Source organism: Lichenostomus cassidix, chromosome 10 (genome assembly GCF_008360975.1).
Source record: "Lichenostomus cassidix isolate B80296 chromosome 10, HeHo_3.0, whole genome shotgun sequence".
NCBI lineage: Eukaryota > Metazoa > Chordata > Aves > Passeriformes > Meliphagidae > Lichenostomus > Lichenostomus cassidix.
This window is the reverse complement of record NC_139491.1, coordinates 19,745,716-19,765,718: the sequence shown is the minus strand read 5'-3', so window position 1 is coordinate 19,765,718 and position 20,003 is coordinate 19,745,716. Positions and strand designations below refer to the sequence as shown.

Sequence of the window (20,003 nt, the reverse complement as noted above, 5' to 3'; positions counted from 1 at the left end):
ATGGGCTGGACTCTCCTACCTGAGCACAACTTCTGCTGCCAGAGCAGCTCCAAGCCAAAGATCACAGCTCTGAGCAGTAAAATGTAGTGTAAATAACCTGTGACTGGAAGACCTGCTTTATTTTCCACGTGGGAAAGAGACCCAGAGGAACAGATTTAACTAGATCATGCAATAGACAGCACAACTGGGATTAGGGCACCCGACGTGCCGGTGATCCTAATCCCAAGGACATCTCTACTCTTTCTCTGCTCCCTGCCAGCTCCAGCGCTCCAGATCCTGTTTTGTGATCACTTCCCACAGGATCTGCAAACCATCTCAACGTCAGTCGGGCCTCAAATGCTGCAGGTAGGGCAGAGGAAGGTAGGACTGCCTCCTCTGAGTGGTGATGAAAGGCCAGGCTTACGTGTGCAGTAAAAATGTGGATAAATGACCCCTCCTTGGTCATAATGCAAGAGCTCTGGCAGGGAATGGCTCTGACTCTGCTGGGGCAGCATTGCCTAATTTTGGTTTTTTGAGCATAAGTGTGGGAAAAAAAAAAAAAAAATTAGGATAATGATAGACAAATACCAGCGGGGTGCCACAACATCTTCATTAGCAACGTGAGAGAGGATGCAAACAGCAGGGAAATTAAATCCGCAGACACTGCTAAATAGGGAGTGGGTGACAGCAGTGAAAGGGCTGACAGATAACGGGAGAGTCACAATGGGGAAAGACCATAAAACCATGGAATCACAGACTGGTTTGGGTTGGAAGGACCTTAAAGCCCATCTCATTCCACCCCCTGCCATGGGCAGAGACACCTTCCACTATCCCGCGTTGCTCCAAGCCCCGTCCAGCCTGGTCTTGGTCACTTGCAAGGATGCAGGGGCAGCCACAGCTTCTCTGGACAACCTGTGCCAGGGCCTCACCACCCTCACAGGGAACAATTCCTTCCCAATATCCCATCGAACCCTGCAATCTGGCAGCAGGAAGCCATTTCCCCCACGTCCTGGCACTCCCTGTCCAAAGTCCCTCTCCAGCTTTCTTGCAGTCCCTTTAGGCACTGGAAGGGCTCTGAGGCCTCCCTGGAGCTTTCCTTTCTCCAGGTTGAACTGCCCCAGTATGAAGAAAAACAGACCCAAGACCAGGAAGAATCTCCCTTGCCTATGGGAACAAATAGTCACAAGAGTGAAATCAAGCTTCTGTCGCTGCCAAAAAAAACCACTGGATCACCATCAAAACAGCAGGAGCAAGACAGGAACTATTTCATCCTCAGGAGGTTGGTATAACCTGCAAGCGAGGCTCACCCTGCACTCGTGAAATGATTTCTTCTGGAACACGCAGGAACCTCAAATGGGAGGTGGTGAGGAGGAGAGGTGTGAGTCAAAGCACAGCACCTGGAAAAGTTCCATGGCGGCTCGGTCCCCAAGAGGTCTCTGCTCTGTATCACTTCCCCTCGCCTGCTCACACATGCCTCGAAAACATCCAATGTTTCTGTACAGCCTAAGTGGTGAAAAAGCATCACGTTCCTTGTCTCTCTATTGACCTACAAGGAATCTTTGCACAGTGGGAAATGGGAGGATCACAGTGCTGATGCTGCTGATGATGCCAGGCTGAAACGCACACATGAGGAACAGGAATTTCTCACTCGTGGTGAGATCCAACTCAGATTTCTGAGCTGCACACTTTGCACTTGCTGCACACTTTGTCATCTTGCTGACATTTGCAATTAAATTCAGCTCAGCTTCCTTCAGATGCACTTGCTGCTCCTGAGAGCCCACAAAATCAGACAGTTCCTCAGAATGAACTGCATAAAGGCTCAAATCTCTGGATTTAAGCTCACAAGTGAGGGAAATGAATGCTGCTTAAAGGAATCGCATGAAAAACAGACAAAACCACCATAAAAAGGCAAGAAATTAGGAATTGTAAGTAGTTTGCAATATGGGAGCAGCAAAAAGTCAGAGAAATGCAAACTGGGAAATGCCACGGCATTGAGAAGAAAGGGAAGTCTGTCACTAACAGGTTGGATAATGGTGCTCCTGGAATACACAGCTCTGCCTCTAGTGCCTCTGTGGCCAAGCAGTGCCAGCAAACTGGGAGGTATGTCCAGAGAACATGGCTAATTGTGAGGGTCCTCCATGGGAAGATTAAAGCTAGTTACCTACAGCACAATTCCCAGACCAGAGATGCGTCACAGCCATTCCACTGATGCCTGAAGAACATATCCACAAAGGAAGAGGAGGGATTGTGACAGACAGAAAAGTACTTGTAAGAGACCAGGATCTACTTTTCCACCACTGTTACAGACAGCAGGAGATGGATAGGAATCTCCAGTGAAGCCTAAACTGCAAATTAGTGGATGCTGCAAAAGAAAAACCCTACAATGGCTTCAGTGTCCCTTCTTCTCTCTCTCCCAAGGCTTGTTCCCATACAAGGCCAAATACTCCTATAGATTTCATAGCATTCCAGTCCCAAAGCTCCCTCTGCTGCTCATACTCCAACCTCTCTGCCTTCCTCCTGTGACTAAGAGACACAACCTCACCAGAAGCACACTCCCTGTCTTTCCAGGCATCTCTGCCTGCTAAAAACCTCACTGGGCTTGGGAAAGCCAGAGAAGCACTTCCTGAGAAACAGCCCCAGCTGCTGCTGCTCCCTCTCCAGCTCTTCACAGCAAGATCATCCTGGTGGATTCCTTAGGAAGGAATCCATCTATTCCATCCCACAAGATGGTCATGGTTCACTATCAAGCCCTGCATGGTTTGGCGATTCCCACCAGACCAAACCTGATGTGCACAGGGGGCAGTGGAGTGAACAGGGATGAAATGGGATTGGGAACAGCCATGCTGTGCTTGGCGTTAAGTACAAGTTTTGTAAGTCCATAAAACACACCCCAAGGAAAGCTCCTGCCCCAGATTTTGGGCATGGAGTCAGTCACAGTATCAGACTCGGGCCTCAGGAGGTCTCTAGTCCAACCTCCCAGAGAAAGCAGGGCCAACACTGAATTCAGGTGAGGCTGCTCATTGCTTTGTCCTCTTGGGTCTTGAAAACCTTCCCAGGTGGAGACTGTCCAACCCCTTGTGCAATGCCTGCTCCATTGCTGGGCCATCCTCATGGTAATTTGTTTCCTTAAGCCACATTGAACCCTCCCCTTTCAATTTATGACCCTCCTGCTGTGTATGTCAGCACAGAGCCTGGCTCTGTCTCCCAGTAATCTCCTTGCAGGAAGTGGAAGATCTCTCTGTCTCCTGCCTTTCCTCACAGGGCTCCAGCCCCCAACCACCCTTGTGGTCTCCATGGGATTCACTCCAGTTTATCAACAATTTCACGGTGACCCAAGTATTCCAGTTGTGGTTTAACCAATGCAAAGAGGAATAATCACTTATACTGGCTGTAACTCCTCTTGGATTCATGCCTACTCCAGGACAGCAGGTTAATAGATACTCTCCACTCTAACTATGGGATCCAAGAAGGTCATCAGGTTAGTCAAGCATGAGTTTATCCGTAGGTAAATCCACACTGGCTATTCCTAATGTCCTCCTCCTCCATGTGGCCAAAACTGGCTTCCGAGAGCAATCTTCCTATGAGGTTCCCAGAGACCAAAGTGAAGCTGACTGGCCTGAAGCATCCAGATCTCCTTCCTTCCCTTTCTAACCACAGGTGCCAACAGTTTATTACAACAGTTACCAGGGTCCTCTCCCGATTTCCATAACCACCCCAAGGTAAGAGCGTGGCCTTGTGAGACCACCTGCCAACACTCTCAGCACATCTGGACCACACACCATCATCAGCCATGGATGGTTTCCAATTTCTCAAAAGACTTCTGATTCCAACCTTGCTTCACTACAGGTAGTCCTGTGGCTCTTCTGTCCCTGGTGGGAGAGAGTTCACCTCCTCCCATGGGTCCTTCTCCAGGTCACTCAGTGCCACAACCAGGGTACAATATGCACCAGTTAGGCCACTGTGACACCACCAGTGAGGCCCCTGTGACTTCCAGCTCCTGGAAGAAGCACTAGGCAGATCCATGCCAGGATCCCTCTGCATAGGCCAAGCCACCCTCTCCTATACCAGGCCAGTCAATGCCACTGGCACCACAGGGCAGGGACAAGGTCCCATGGTACAGCACCACCACTGCTGCAGAGTCTTCTACACATCCACACTGTCCTGGGTTTCCAGGCTCCCTCACGTCCTCTGCCACACAAATCCCTGCAATAACTTGTGTCTTCTCTCAACGCAATCTAAAATTTCCATCCAATTTCCACTCGCCAAGAGGTGAGTTCCACCACTTTAAAAACCTGCTGGTTAATGCAATCTTTGAAAGGTTCATTTCTGTACTCACCTGCTCCTGAAATTGCTCTTGTGATAAACAATCAGTCATGTCCACACAGCCCAGGAGGCATCCTGAGGGATAATCACTTGGAAAGTCCACATCTGCACCAAAAGAAACATCTCTTCAGGGAGCCCACATTCACACACACAGCTGGGGTCTTCCAGTCCCCAGGTGCCCTTCCCTCTCCTCCAGGCACCTCTACTTTTTGAGGCACAAGAACCCATACAGCAATTTAACATTTTTTTGTCCCTTTTCCAGGTCAAGACCTTTCCCATGAAGGACTAAGGCTGAGAAATTTAATTTTATATATAGCTTTTCCTGCTTCTCACAGGAATGCAGAAAGGATGAAGAGAATTTCCAGACCAGAAGGTTAAAAGCAAAGCAGCAATAACTGCTCAGCAGAGAGAGATTTTTGACACTGCTCATTACATGGCTCAGTGTACCAAATCATTCCAATATCCAAGGAGAGGAGTTCACCTTTCTGGAGCAGCATTCTGTAGGTGGCCTCCAGTTCAGAGATTTCCTGAGGTGAAGGTCTTTTAGCAGTAGCTGCAATCCATAACCTCCCTCGATGAGATGTGTACCAGGTCCTGCCCTCGACCCTAAAGAACAGAGGAGAATTTAGGACTAAAACTCCAGCAGAAATCACCCACATGGACATACTTTTCACTCAAGTATACCCAATTCCTGCTGCTAAGCTTTGCCCTGATAATCCCAACTCAAGCAATGTGTCAGGACCACAAAGAAAAGCTGAGATGGGCAAAAAATAATGTCACAAATAAAGCAGAGTGTGTCCTGAGGGCTTTAGAGGACATCAATCCCCAGGAGGCCCAGCAGAACAGCAGAACACATGTGCAGGACAATCGGCTCATAAAATTCCCTTATAAGCTCCTAAAGTCACACAGAGCAATCAAGGGAGCAATAAGGGAGCAGGTATCTGCATGGAGCAGTTGTCTGGAGATCCTGCAATTCTGCAGCTGTATCAGAGTGGCTGGAGCACCCCCAGAACACCTGGATGCAGAATCTGCACACATCAAGATTTACAGCATGTTTAGCTTGGGAAGTGAAAAAGCTTTGCTCTCCAAAATGTGAAACATGGTGAAGTGAAAAAAAGGCTAAAGAAGAATCTTTGCTCACTATTAACTTTAGGAGCTTCTTTTTCTAACCCAATTCCCAGCTCAGAGAGGGAAGGTAGTAGTGGCAAGGGTTGGGTTTCTTTTAAACAGAGCCTGGTGACACTGTTGCCTTCTTTATGCCAAACAAAAATGCAGCATAACATATTTCAAGTGATTACCTCATTTACTTTTCAGATTCCACACAGGAATGCCCCAACTATAGCAGAAAAATCTCAGCCTCTCTCTACATTCACCCACTGTGAAGAAACTTGTCCCTTCCAGGTTATGTACTATCCCAAAAAAGAAACTCTCCAGCTCCTCAACCCATCATTACACTACTGGGAGAGGAAGCACAGCTTCCAAACCTGGAGTTATCACAGGTATCAGTTGTTGCATAGAGCCAGTGGGTCCACAGAGATCCTCTGAGGAACACAACTTCCCACCTCCCCTGTGGAGCAGGAGCTGCCTGGGATATCTTCACCTTTTGATTCCTCTCACAAGCAAGGAAGCCCAAGGTTGGTGCAGGCTGAGGCACCAACCATCATCCGAGATCTCCTGCAGCTCTCGGTCCTGAATCCGCAGCCTGTTTCGCTCCAAGCCAGACTCATTTCCAGCCTCCATGCAATGAATGGTTTTCCTTTGTGGGAACAAACCACTTTGGTCCACCCACTCAAGAGTGTTCAAAAAAAAACATGGAAAAGGTTAGCACCTCTTCAGGAATAATGTGTATCAAGTGCAAATTCTACTTGAAGTTTTCCTTCATTACCCTAATGCCCTTTGGAAAATGGGAATCTGTCAGAAAAGGCTTCATAAAATAGAGCTGAAAGGGTGATACAGCCTTAGGCTCCCAGAAACTTCTGCATTCCTGAAAAGGAGGTAGAAGGCTAAAACTCCAATAAACCAACCCATCAGGAGCAGGGAACAGAGCAGGGCATTGGCAAACCTTCTCTATCCCAAACTGAGATATCCAGTGAGGGACACAGGGGAGGAAGAAGGGGATGAGAAACAAAGGGAAATGGGGAATGGCTTCCCACTAGCAGAGGGCAGGGTTAGATTCAATATTAGGGAGAAATTCTTCACTGGGAAAGCTGTGATATGCTGAAACAGGTTGTCTAGAGAAGTCATCCCATCTCTGGAAGCATTCTTGGACAAGTTGGACGAGACTTGGAGTAATGTGGGAGAGTGGAAGGTGTCCCTGCCCATGGCAGGGGATGGAATGAGATGGTCTTTAAAGTCCCTTTCAACTCAAACCATCCTGTGATCCTTTGGGATACTACAGATGTGCTGGAGTTGACATATCTTAAGCTGAAGTCTCCCAGAATTAGTCACTACTCTGGAATAAACCACTGAAACCCCACTGACCAAAGGAGCAGGCTGGAGGAGACGGGGATTCACCAAAACCCCAGAGTTTGGTGTCATCTCTGCCCCAGGGGTCCCAGCTGGCTCACTCAGAGCACCACAGCTCATGGCTTCAACGGTCTCATCCAGTCTGCAAACAAAAATGAGAGGCATGAACATTCCCTGCTTCCCCTGGCAACATCTCCCTTCTCCCCACACACTCTGACCCAAAGCATTTTTTCTCCCATTCCCCCCAACTAAATGATTCCCTTGCTCAGTATGATTTCCAATTTGAGCAGTCACTGCTCTCTACTGCAGAAACTCTGCTTGGTGTGAATTTGAGCTGAACTGGTTCTGTTCAGACAGGCCTTCTGCAACACCTCTTTCCTGGGCAGCTATATCAGGCATGTCAGACCACTCTCCATAAGGATTTGCACCACCCTGCTCTCAGGCATGCTGCCAGCCCTCACTCACTTGCTGTGGTACTCAGCCATGCTGTTGTCTTCCTCCCGGATCTGCCTGCCAGCGAAGTCAATGGTGATTTTCTTAGCAAGCCGAGAGGCGTGGCGCAGCTCCCGTAGCTCCTGCTCCTTCTTCTGGAGCGCTTCCCTTTCTTGCTTGGAGAGCCACTGGTTGGAGTCTGTGGCAAAGTAATCTGACTCGTCATCAATGACCTGGGTCCGGCGTACGCTGAGAGAGCAACCCCAATGGGAGAAGATGAGCACAGTGGGACCATGGCAGAGCCCCGAACCCACCCTCCAACCTGCTTCTTTCCCATATCTCCAAGAGCTGGGCTGTCAGGGACACAAAGAAAGGAATTGAAAAGGGATCAATTCCAGAGACTCATTCTTGTCACACCAAATGCCATCGCTAAGGTGTCTGAGCCTGCAGTCTGCGTTTTAGAAAGAATTCCCAATGTTTCTGCTAAAGGCACCTCACCTGCCAGGTCACTTACGTTATTCATGACAGTCTCCCACCTGGTATCTTACCTTGTCCTGTCAAATTCCAACAACTTGTCTTTGTGCTTCACAGCCATCTCCAGGCCTGCTTTGAGTCTTGCTTCCTGGTGAGGCAGCAAGCCTTTACTTATGGCATCCAAATTCCCTGAACTTTCAGCACCTGAGACACAAAACAAACCACAGCTCAGCAGCCAGTGGGTTAAAGCCATTTGGGTGGGCCAGGCTGCAGAAATGCCCCCCAAACCAAATGTCATCCCAGGAGCTTTGCAGCAAGATCAGCATCCTTCCAAGGAGGTTGAAGCCACAGTTTTCCCTCAAGCCCATTTCACAGACTCCTTCCTCCAAAGAGGAGGAATCGTTTAAATATCACAGTGACAAAGTCTGGGTAGAGTTTAGGGAGAAGCTCTTGGTCTTTGGTTCTCCTTCACCCTTCCGTAACAATTTGGGCAGTCAAAATTCCTCCCGTCGCCAACCATATATATAATCATAGAATCATGGAATGGTTTGAGTTGAAACGGACCTTAAAGCCCATCTCATTCCACTCCCTGCCATGGGCAGAGATACCTTCCACTAGACCATGGTGTTCCAAGCCCCATCCAACCTGGCCTTACATCCCTTACAGGGATGGGGAAGCCACAGCTTCTCTGGACAACCTGTGCCAGGGCCTCACCACCCTCACAGAGAAGGATTTCTTCCTAATATCCTATCTAAATTTCTCCTCTTTTAGCTCACAACCATTCCTTCTTGTCCTATCACTATCTGCCCATTTAAATAGTCCCTCTCTCTCCTTTGCATAAGCTCCTTTAGGCACTGGGAGGGGTTCTGAGGTCTGGAGGCTTTTCTTCTTCAGCAACAACCTTGGCTTTTTTAGGAGTCCCCCTCTAAAAGCCAAACCCTCCCTACATGTTGTTACCCTCACAAAGTGCCTCTTGCCCAGGACAGATTCCAGAGAGACCCAGAGCCTTCCACCTGCTTCTGTTTATGCTTCCCATGAACAAAATCCTGACATACCACACCTGGTTCCCCAAACCAGCTGTTTCCAGAGATGAAGAAATCTGTTCCCAGCAAATGCTCTTCCTGCTTACCCCTCCTGGCAAGGGTCCTAAACCCAACCAAGCAAACAACAGGGAGCAACAAAACAAAACAAAACAAAACAAAACCAAAAACAAAAAAAAAACCCACAAAAGGTTTGAACCAAAGTCATGATGGAACAAACCAGTGTATTTCACCACACTGGGAAATGCCTTCATTTCAGGGAAATAATTGCCTGTATTTCCCTGCGGTCACTGATCCACAATTTTTACTCCCAAGACAACAGCAAATCACATTCCAGCTTTTACCTACGTGGATAACAAAGCAAGAGCTGACAGAGGCAGGAGAGAAGAGAAATAAAACAGGTAAGAAATGGGATTGTGAAATACACCAGGATCTGTATGGGAAAGATAGAACAGCCTGGCTCTACGACCAGCTGGTGCACTCAAGGACTTCCATTCTCCTGCCATCTCCATAGCTCTAAGGAGAAGCCCAGACCTGGAGTAACTATTTTCCCAGTTCCTCAGCAAAGTGTATTCTCCAACGAAGAACACCATGACCTTGGCTGTAGTTCAGCTAAACTCAGACAAACATCCCCACAATGTACAGGTCTTCACTGGGATGCTGGGTATTACTTCCTCTTGCTTTCCTTGGCTCTGTTCTTATTTTCAGCTTCCAAGATAAGTGTGAGATAAAACAAGCCATTAGGAAATATTAACTATCACCTCTCTAAGCCCAGCAAATCAGGCAGCAGCACTTCATCTTCCACAGCACACATTCCACAGGAGACTTATCCTAATTTCCAAGGACTGCTACAATGACCCAGGTCATGTGATTGATTCTGGAATGCTGAATGAACAGCCTTGGGGCCTCAGGGGAAGGACACCACATGCTGCCATTTGACACTCGTTTGTCACCTCTGCTGAAGCTCAGGAATGCTGCTGAGGGCTTGCAGGAGGATCCAAGGAGCCAACTTCCAAGCCATCCCTCTAATGCCTACCACAGACACAGAGCAGCAATGAAGGCAAGCAGCTCAGTGAAGTCTGAAGGAAATAACTCACACTATTTTGGATTCATTCTATTCCAGGTATGGAACTGCAACTGACCTGCCATGAGCTTCTTCAGCAGCTTCTGGCTCTTGTTGGAGTCCCGCTGAAGAATGTCCTGCTCTTCTTTAGTGCACACCTGAGGAAAAGAAGGAAATGAAGACTTGGGAAGGACATCACATGGGAAGGATGTGACAGCTTGACCAGTTTCAAAGCCCTGGAAACACATCAGGCTGTTTAAAGTGGCAATGACACTCCCACCTCCTTCTCTTCCCCACTGACACAGGAAGAATCCTGGAAGCTTGTTCTTCACTAAAAGAGAAATTTAGAGTTTGATTTTTCCCTGTTCTTTGGGTGGATATGTTGTTGGCTGAGCTCAAAGGACGAGAGATGAGTTCAGAACCATCCAAGGAAGAGCCATAACCCTTAACTCAGAGATTTTCTCTCCTTCTTGGCCACTGGGAGTTAAACAGATCTTCCAAAATAGCAAGCAATCAGCTTTAAAACATGTTGTTCTACCTAACCAGTATTTTCCTCTCACATGAAGAGGAATTTCCACTTATCTGCCATCAACAACTTGCCCCCTTTCTCCAAAAGGTGTCCTTTGAACTGAATCCAGGTGTAACAGGTATCCCAAAGGATCCATTATTGCACAAATGTTGAAGGAAAGGCAGGACACTGCTCCTGACAAAGCAATCAGGGATGTGCCCACAATGGGGCCAAAGCCTTGGAGAGATTTTGGACACTGGTGTGACACACAGGAGACTGTCAGAAACCAGACAAACTCCAAAGCTATGTAAATTATGAGGGAAACCTCCTAAGAGGCTCTTTCCTTCCCTGTTTTAGAACTCTGCAAGGGGACCTTTGTCAAAAGGGCTAATTCAGCCAACTTCTCCAGGACCAAGTGGGGCAGTAATTCCCCGGTTACTCACCAGGGCCCCGCAGAACAGGCAGGGCCCAGAGCCCTCCTGCTCGCAGACAATGCGCCCACACTCCAGGCAGTTGTTGATGAGCTTGTGCTTCTGGCCTAGGCACTCGCAGGTGTGGCGGCCCGGGATGAGCACAGCCAGCCTGTCCTGACCCTCCCTCGTGTACAGGTTGACATACTTGGGCTTCTTCTTAGAGGAAATGCTACTGCTGCTGACTCTGCTGCTGCTCTCCTGGGCCTGGAAAGCAAAAAAGTAAACAAACAAACAGTACTCCCAGAGCAGCACTGCCAGCAGAGAGCGAGCACTGACCCCCTGGCAGGCTGGGAGGCTCAGACAAATGTTATTCTGCCTCACTGGAATGAAACTTGGACCCAACCCCAGACTGAGCAGAAGGACAAGCCCAGGCCTGCCAGAAATGCTCCAAGGAATCCAAACAAAGCAAGGACACAAGGATGCACTCAAAGTTTGCTGCCCACGCCACCTGGAGCTGCTGGGATTTGGGCAGCCAGTGCTGCTGTCCGTGCTTTGCACCTGCGGGAGAGCCTAATGCCTGTTTAACAGCTCCAAACAACAGCTCAGCTACTCCCAAGTTCATTTCCAAGGATTATTTAGACTCCCTGTTTGTAGCTATGCACCCTGTATGTTCCTGTCCCCAGACACAGCCGGTGGTGGCAACAGGGACACTGCATTCACAGCCATGTCACCTCCCAGCAGCTTTTCCACCCAGCACAGCTACCTCAGTGTTTTTTCATAAATAAAGGTTCAAGTATTGAGCTATAAAATAAATTCTGCTCCTCCTTCCATGATCTGGCTTTAGTGATTTCATGATTCACCTCTGAGTTTCAATCTGGTTTAATGACAAGCGAATGCAGCATTTCCAGTCCCCCCAATAAAGCCCAACTGGTTTTAGTGCTACTGCCAGATCCAAACACTGCCACCATGAAAAAAACTCAAAATAAGATAAAGTAACTTTGGCAGTTATTTCTCACTTTTTTTTTTTCATTTTAATCAAGTTAAAAGGTAACTACAAGGAAGTGGAACATCACTGTCCATTTTCAATCCTCCAGTTCAAAAACATGGCGTTTTATCCTACAAACGTTTTACACTTTCAGCCATTGCAGCCTCCCTGCTCCAAGAGTTCCATCTAAAAACATGAATTCAAGTTCTGCTCCTCAGTCAGGAATAGCAGCATTTCTCAGGTTTAGTGCTTCTCTGCTCTTCTTCCACAGTTTCTTTCTGAAATATTTTAGTTGCCAATTAAAGCTTTAATCAGTCTTACTGGGAAGGTTTAAATACATCAGAAAAGGATGTTCTACCCTCTTCGTGGCTTCAACTCCCCACCCTTGCATCTGATTTAAAGAAATCCCTTTTATTCCTAATTACAGCCTCGACTTCCTTTACCTGCTCTCCTCTCAGGCTTTTTGGGGCAAGAAAAATCCATGCTGGTATATTTGCTACCTGATGATTATTTTACTCCTAGTTATAGACACAAACAGACACAACCTTTCTCCCCAGCCTGGGCATCATAGACATATGGAAATGGTTAGGTTGGAAAAGCCCTCCAAGATCACAGAGTCCCATTACTAACTCCCCTTCTTTCTTCTCACTCTCTATCCCCCTCCCCCCTCTTCCATCTTCCCTTCTTTCCTTCCTCTCTCTCTGCATTCCTCCTCCCTTCCTCCCTCCTCAAATGCCACATCCTCCAAGGATGGTGACTCCACCACTGCCCTGGACAGCCCATTCCAGTACCTGACCACCCTTTCCACAAAAAAATTTTCCCCAGTATCCAACCTAAACCTTCCCAGGCACAGTTGAGGCCATTTCCTTGTATCCTGTCCCCTGCTCCCTGGGAGGAGATCCTGATCCCCAGCTGGCTGCACCCTCCTGTCAGGGACTTGTGCAAAGCCAGAAGGTCCCCCGCAAGCCTCCTTTTCTCCAGGCTGAGCCCCTCAGCTCCCTCAGCTGCTCCTGGTGACCCAGCCCTTTCCCCAGCTCTGCTCCCTTCTCTGGACATGCACCTCACTGTCTTTCTTCTGAGGGTCCAAAACTAACCCCAGGATTTGAGGTGTGGCCTCAGCAGTGTCCACCTGGGCACCCCAGTCTGACATATCCTAGACACTCATTTCCACTTTCCAATCACATCTTTACCAGTGTCTGACATCCCCTTTCCCCAGACCCCAGGTTTCAAGTGATCCCCAGACTCCCTGACATCCCCACCCCCTCCACTCACCTTGGCCAGGTCCAAAGGGGTTTTCACCTCCTCCCCGTGAGCACTGGGCTCGGCATACACTGGCATCTCTTGCTTGTTCCGCCCTTTGCGTTTCCCCTTCTTTCCTTGGTCCCCAGCCCGCGGCACTTCCAAAGCCTCTGGAAGTGTGAGCAAGCATACAGAGAGGCTGGGTAAGCGCCAGCAAGAGAAAGATGTCCCTGGACTCTCCTTGGTCATTGAAAAGGGGCTTTAAACTGTCCCGACAATCACGAATGGGACCGGTACCCATACAGGGATTCATGGTATGGAATTCTTTAACATCACAATAACCAAGTTTATTTGAGAGTTTTCCACTCTGCACCGCTCACCGTCCTTTTTCCAATATGCTGGGAAAGGCTCGGAGGGCAGCTGCGCAGATTTCCTCCACCTGGCCAGCAGTTCTTCCACAAACCAGCTCTTCTTCCCGTCAGTGCCCTGAACGAGGTCAACAACGTACTCCCGGATCTCATCCTCGTTTGTGATTGACAAGATGTACCTGCGAGGGGCCGGAGTGGATACAAATGGGTGAGGGGGCTGATGTTCCGAGGCCTACTCGAGTGGTCTCACGGCACAAGTGTGTCATTTAGCCACAGGTATGTAATTTATCTCTCCTTTCCGGATCAGGGTTCTGTACAGACCGTGGTAAGACCACAGCAGGAGGTGGAACGAGATGAGCTTTAAAGTCCCTCCCAGCCCAGAGCAATCTGTGATTCTCTGAGCCGACAACCCTCCACACCACCTCCCGTCCGCAAATCTCCACCCCAGGGACAATCCTGGGCACAGATTCCCGACAGCTGCTGTGACACACCCTGTTTCCTCCATGCTGGACCGAGAGGCCCCCGCGGCCCGTGCCAGAGGGCAGGAGGGTCCCGCCCGGCCCCGACCCCGCTCACCGCACCACCTCCTCGCCCACGTCCAGCCCGAAGTCCCCGCGCAGGTGTTGGATGCACCAGGCCAGGAGCGCGCTGGGCGCTGCCATCTTCAGCGGGGGACGGGAAACGCAACCGCACCGCCCGACACCCTCCGCTTCCCTTCCCCCCGGGAACGCGGCCACGGCGCGACCGTTCCGGGACCCGTTCATAGAGTCCGGGAATGGTCTGGGTTGGAAGAGACCGCAAATCCAATCCCAGTTCAACCCCGTGCCATGGGTAGGGACACCTTCCACTAAGCCAGGTTATTCCAATTCTCGTTCAGCATGGCCTTGAACACTTCCAGGAATAGAGCAGTCACAAATTCTCTGGGCAATCTTTGTCAGGGCCTCCACCACCCTCGCAGGGAATTTCTTCCCAATATCCCGCTTGGCCAGCAGAGAGCGGGAAGGGGAGCGGGACGGCGACGGCCCCGCGTTCCATTGGCGGGCTGTGGCCAATGATGCTGCCGGGGCGGGGCCGGGCAGTGCTGAGCCGCGATGGCGCGGACCAAGGCGGACCAGGGCGGCCGCGCCTTTCGCAAGGGTGCGGGGCCGCGGGAATGGGGGGAATGGAGTGGGAGGGACTGGACGGGACGGGACGGGAGTGGATCGGGATGGGACGGGCAGGGGAGGGCAGGGTTCCGGGTGCTGCCGCTGACCCCACGCTGTCCCCCTGTTTCCGCAGTGTTGGTCGCCCGCGCTCCCCGGAAGGCGCTGGGCTCCATCAGTATCAACGCCGGACCGCCGCCCGCCAAATGGAGAGGTGAGCGCGGCGGGGATCGGCCCTTCCTCCTACCTTCCTTCCGTCGGTTTTTCCTTTCCTTCTTTCCCTCTCTCCTTCTCTCCCTCACTACGTCCTTCCTTTCTTCTTTACTTCCCTTCACGCCTCCCTTCCCTTTTCCTCCTCTTCGTTCCGTTTTCCTTCTCATCTTCCTCTCTCCCTTCCTCTTCCCTTCCCCTTTCTTCCTTCTTTCGCTCTTTTCCTCCCTCCCTTCTTGTTTGCCTCCTTCCTTCCCTCCCCACTGCCCTCCCTCCCCCAGGACTGATATCATGCTCCCCGCAGGTGTCAAGCGCCCTGTGGGGCTGAACCGGGCGTGTGTGAGGCCGGTGCCCGCCTGGCAAAAGGGCATCGGCGACTTCTTGAAGCTCCCGTCCAAGGAGAACCGAGCACCCGACGGAGACGCGCCCGGGAGCAGCGGCCTGGGGTGGGTGTTGGGACAAGTGGAGGCACAAGTTGGGGGAAACAAGTTGAGATTCTTTTTCCTCCGTGAAACTCCAGCTTATTTTTTGAAGGAGCAAGTGACTGCTGAAAAGCTGACGGTGTGTCTCCTGACGTCCCTATCTTCATGGAAATTATGTTTCTCAGCAAAGTCTGACAAAGTTTTTGGGGACCTCGTGGAGTTACTGATAGTTGGTTCTCAGTGCTCAGACATAACTTTGCCTGCAGAGCAGAGCGAAGTTTTGGAAAGGCCTAAGAGAGCACTAGCACTTTCCACGTGCCAGGAATTGAATGGCTTTTCCAAGCTGAAACCTCGGAGGTTAACCTGTAGACTGCACTACTGACTAAAACACAGCAGTATAAAATGTTGTCTTGCAGACACTGTTTTCCATAGAGAATTCTGGGTTGAACCTCCATTTTTCTACCAAATATAGATATTCCCAAACTGCTAGGGAGGGGCCCATAAGAATCAGCCCCAACCTGTCCTGCAGAACAAGCAGACAAAGGCTTTTAAGTGCATCCCACTTGTTGGTGAAACACAAAACATTTGCTGTAGCACAGGAAAACTTCCATTAAACTGGAGGTTGTTGGGCTGACTAAGAACCAGGTGGTGAGAAGAGCACACAGAGTGTCCCCATGCAAAACAATTTGCAACTTCCTAGTGTGTTCTGGAAGAAGCAAGAACTACTCGCTCAACTGCACAAGCTTTTTGTTCCATAAGTTAGTCAGATGGAAACTCAGGTGTGAGATAGGAGTTATGTGGCTTCCAAAGAAAGGTGTGGAACTTGCCCTTGGGGTTCAGGACATGCAGGGACCATTCAGGGATATCTTAGTGTGAGATTTTTTCTCTCCAGTTTGGAAGGAATGTCTCTGCAGCTACATCTGGGCTCAGAGCACTTGGGATAAAGTAGCCCCTGTCAGTCCTGAGGCCTCAAGGTTCTGTCTGAGGCTAATTAAACTCATTTGGGTCACCTGGGCTCTGGGGAAAAGTCTTTGCTAGCCATTCAAACCTGAGGTGGGTTCTGCTAATGCTTCTGAAATAATGTTTCTTACAGAGCTCGGCCCCTGCCACCGGATCCTGCTGAAGATGGAGAGTCCTTGGAGGAAGAGTAGACATCTGACCTCAGTTTTCATGTTACAATGCCCCTCCTACTCGAGCTGGGCTTTGTAAGCTTGTATAGTTTTTTAAAATTTTTTATGGCTTCCTTTCAGGTGTTGTACAGGATTAAAAGTCTGAGAGACGGCATGAACACTGGAGAAATTAATTCGTTTATACTATTTGGCATTTAATGTTCAGTGTAAACCACTGGTTTAATTTTTATCTTGGTTTGCTTGAATTCCTCCTGCATGTCGGGCAGCTTTGTCTTTCATCTTCTGGCTGCCTTGTGCTTGTCCAAGACTTACATGATCGTGGTTGTTCTGTTTCTAAAAAGCAGATCCTCATTTTTTTAATAAACTGAAGCCTTGTGACCACACACCCATGTTGTGTCTTTATTGTAGTAAAAGTTGTTAATGAAGATTTCTTTGTCCAAAGGTGGGAAACTGGATTTGGAAAGACACTGGAGAGGTAGGTGGGCAGCTGGAGCTAGAGGTAATTAGAGATGAAGTTTAATTAAAACAGACTGGTGGTTCTAAAGAATCAGAACCCTGAGAGCTGGGGGAGCAATAAATGGCTAAAATGATACAAAACTTGTTCTTGTGGCTGTTACGGAGGTTGCCAAACAACTTGTGGGGCAATTCCTAGGAAAAAAGCAAGTGCGGCCTTGTGATGCATGTTAATCTCAGGAGTTCTGCTTCTGCTCTTCCTCAGAAGCTCCATTGAAGATCAGAGTATTGTTGAGCAGATGAAAAGGGAAATTTAGGAGGAGATTTAAATTTAAATCTAGCACAAGGAAAGTTTAGTGTCAGATGTTGTAGGTCCCCAGCCTTGTGGGGACAGCAGTTAATGCTGTAAAAACCTCTTCCTAAAATGTCTGGATAAAAATGAGGATTGTTATAGAGAAGCAGTTCAAGTTTTAAAAGTAGCAATTGATTTCTCTGTAACAGAAGTTTTAAAAGATTATGTAAATTAAGGGGAAAAATCTGAATAAGCCACAGACTTCAGTGACAGAACATCATCACAGTGACAGGTCCCATGGTGGCACTAAAGGTGGTTCTTTCCCTTTGACCTGCCAAACCAGTGTATCAATTCCATTTCTCCTCTAAAAACACCTGGGAGACAGTAAAAACCTCTGAGCTGTGATCAGATCTTCTCACCTGCATCCCCCCAGGTGTTGTCCATGCTCAGCTGCTCTGTGAGGGCTGTTCAGCTGCCAGGTGGGAAGGGGACAGGATGAGGAGCTGCTTGTCGAGCAGTGGCTGGTGGAGACCTGAATCACAGATCCCAGAACGGTTTGGGTTGGAGGGGACCTCACAGCTCATTCCCTTCCACCCCCTGCCATGGGCAGAGCATCTTCCACTACCTCAGAGTGCTCCAAGCCCTGTCCAGCCTGGCCTTGGACACTTCCAAGGATCCAGGGGCAGCCACAGCTTCTGTGGGCCACCTGTGCCAGGGCCTCCCCACCCTTACAGGGAAGAATTTCTTCCCAATATCCCATCTATCCCTGCCCTCTGGCAGTGGGAAGCCATTCCCCCTTGTCCTGGCACTCCAGGCCCTTGTAAACAGTCTCTCTCTGTGTTCCTTGTCCGCTCCTTCAGGTCCTGGAAGGCCACAAATAGCTCACACTGAAGCTTCTCTTCTCCAGGCTGAACAACCCCAATTCTCCCAGCCTTTCTTCCCAGCAGAGCTGCTCCATCCTCTGATCATCTTGGTGCCTCCTCTGGAGTCCATGTCCTTCCTGTGCTGGATTGCTCTCACACATCATTAAACAGATAAAATCTGATGGAGCTGGAACACACAGGGCTGTGGAGGGATATGAGGTACACAGAAGGAGCTTGGGATTAAATATGTGCCTCTGTGGTACACATCCACCCTGCTGGGAACCTTAGGAAAGAGCAACACTTTGTATTAAGGAGCAGCTAAACCTGCTTTTGCCTCTAATAAACAAATAAATATGCTCCCTTTGCTCAGATAGAATCCGGACGTTTATGTCAGGACCGGCAGCCTTAAAGCTGAGTTTTTATGAGAACAAAATGCAGGAGAAGTTGTTTACTTGGATGCCTTCCTGTCTCAGTGGGAATATGGGAGGGTGACCTTCAGTCCACGCTCACTGGGGCTGGAGCTGATTTAGCTCCAGCTGTGCCCCTGCTGCTAATCTTTGAGTCCATAGGGAAACAGGAACAGCACACAGCTCTTCTGAAAATGAGGGACAAAATCAGAAAGGGAGGGAGTGCTAAAGCTCAGGAGCTTCAGACAACCCAAAATAAAATCTATGGGTAAGACCAGACTTGCAGAAGGTTTCCATGTCCAAAAGCTTACCTGGTTATTTGGGTTTTTTTCCCAGCTATTGTTGCTCCAATAAAAATATGCTTAAAATGGCACTGTGCAGGTCTTAGAATGCTGAAGGAGTTTCACCTGTGCTGACACACATTACTGAAGGATTTCCATCAATCTCAAGACGTGCTTCAATCCAACAATATAATTAATAGTGAAGTATAGTGTGGTAAAGAAAGGTCATGCACAGTGTTGAAAATAAAATATGGATAAATTGTTTCTATCACTGTACTGGGTGTAATGTTACAGCATTAACTGAGATTTTCCCCGTGAAAGGGATTTTCTAGACTTTTAGGGCAGGAGGTGTAATCCAGAGAACCTCCTAGGGCGATGAATCATCTGGAAATCCAGCCAGTATTACTTTTATATCTTCAAAGTGGATTTCATTTCTTAGGTAATTTCTTGTAATTTAAGGGATTATTTGATAATGATGTTATTTTGGTTAAATCCATATGAACACCACAACTCATTGACAGCCTCTTCCAGTGCCTAAAGGAGCCCCAGGAGAGCTGGAGAGAGACTTGGGACAAGGGCCTGCAGTGACAGGAACGGCTTCCCACTGCCAGAGGGCAGGGTTAGACGGGATATTGGGAAGAAAATCTTTTCTGTGAGGGTGATGAGGCCCTGGCACAGGGTGCCCAGAGAAGCTGTGGCTGCCTCTGGATCCTTGGAAGTGTCCAAGGCCAGGCTGGATATGGTTTGGAGCAACCTGGGATAGTGGAAGGTGTCCTTGCCCATGGCAGAGGGGTGGATTGAGAGGAACTTAAAGATGTTTTCCAACCCAATACAGCCTGTGATTCCAACGTTTTTAAACACCAGTACCCCAGGCTGACCATAGATGTCAGCAGCATCTTCAGCTACAAACGCTGGGCTGTGCCAGGGACCAGGCAAGGCTCCTTCTGCCTTGGACCAGTTTATTTACTTAGGAAATGTGAAGAGAATATATAAATGTATGGATGAGAGACTGGAATTGCTCATTTCCTGAGAATCTGTATTATCTTGTCAGGTAAGGAAAGGCTTCAGCAAAATCACTCACTGTGTCACTGGCTGACTCCCCATGGCCTCCTCAAACCCAGCACTGTTGGAGGGACAGGGGTGGGCTGTGAGAGCAACCCATTTCCCCCCGCAGAGTTTATTCCCACTCCAACATGTGGAATTTTCTGCCAATAGTCAAAATTATTTATCCGACCCCCAACCTGGAGAACATCACAGCCCTGAGAGCATTAATGAGCAACAAATTGTTCTCAGCTGAGCCCCCCATAGATGTCTGAAGGTCCAAGAGCTCCTCTTGACCCAGGCTGGGGCACCCACATTTTTCCCCAGGGGATGTTGGATGTACCTACATCACAAATGAGAGCTCAGGGGTTCACTGCTGGAACAACTGGATGTGTGTTTTGGCAGGAGCTCTTGGATGCTCCAAAAGCAGCTGCAAAGTGAGCACACAAAGTGATTAGGAAAGGAGCTGGAA

At 49.0% G+C, this 20,003-nt stretch overlaps 2 protein-coding genes across 4 annotated transcripts in view; one reads left to right on the top strand and one right to left on the bottom strand.

Moving 5' to 3' along the window:
- The window catches only part of TRIP4 (thyroid hormone receptor interactor 4), a 28,041-nt gene extending 13,975 nt beyond the window's left edge, over positions 1-14,066 (bottom strand). Inside the window, exons 1-11 of one of the 2 annotated variants that reach the window (XM_085071158.1) lie at positions 13,867-14,066; positions 13,303-13,469; positions 12,956-13,092; positions 10,729-10,962; positions 9,857-9,935; positions 7,749-7,878; positions 7,234-7,449; positions 6,784-6,910; positions 5,903-6,090; positions 4,784-4,908; positions 4,316-4,407 (exon numbers count right to left, since the gene is read on the bottom strand). In XM_085071158.1, the coding sequence (XP_084927284.1) occupies positions 4,316-4,407; positions 4,784-4,908; positions 5,903-6,090; positions 6,784-6,910; positions 7,234-7,449; positions 7,749-7,878; positions 9,857-9,935; positions 10,729-10,962; positions 12,956-13,092; positions 13,303-13,469; positions 13,867-14,054 (1,683 nt within the window). In that variant the 5' untranslated portion in view covers positions 14,055-14,066. Of the gene's footprint in view, positions 1-4,315; positions 4,408-4,783; positions 4,909-5,902; positions 6,091-6,783; positions 6,911-7,233; positions 7,450-7,748; positions 7,879-9,856; positions 9,936-10,728; positions 10,963-12,955; positions 13,093-13,302; positions 13,470-13,781 lie in introns of both variants that reach the window. The other variant, XM_085071159.1, reaches the window with a different exon arrangement.
- Positions 14,048-16,577, top strand: PCLAF (PCNA clamp associated factor). Of its 2 annotated transcripts, none has more exons than XM_085071162.1 (4): positions 14,048-14,121; positions 14,569-14,646; positions 14,947-15,088; positions 16,158-16,577. In XM_085071162.1, the coding sequence occupies exons 1-4, from the start codon at positions 14,118-14,120 to the stop codon at positions 16,213-16,215; spliced, it is 282 nt and encodes a 93-aa protein (XP_084927288.1). In that variant the 5' UTR covers positions 14,048-14,117; the 3' UTR covers positions 16,216-16,577. The 2 variants fall into 2 exon arrangements, with proteins under 2 accessions (XP_084927288.1, XP_084927287.1); XM_085071161.1 differs by lacking the exon at positions 14,048-14,121 and adding an exon at positions 14,268-14,427.
- The last annotated feature ends 3,426 nt before the right edge of the window (positions 16,578-20,003 follow it).

What these genes read in the sequence shown, in the direction of transcription:
- PCLAF (XM_085071161.1), top strand. Translation starts at nt 14,382, where the DNA reads ATGGCGCGGACCAAGGCGGACCAGGGCGGCCGCGCCTTTCGCAAGG. An exon ending in CGGCCGCGCCTTTCGCAAGG is followed by an intron (nt 14,428 to 14,568) that starts GTGCGGGGCCGC and finishes CTGTTTCCGCAG; the next exon opens with TGTTGGTCGCCCGCGCTCCC. An exon ending in CCCGGGAGCAGCGGCCTGGG is followed by an intron (nt 15,089 to 16,157) that starts GTGGGTGTTGGG and finishes TGTTTCTTACAG; the next exon opens with AGCTCGGCCCCTGCCACCGG.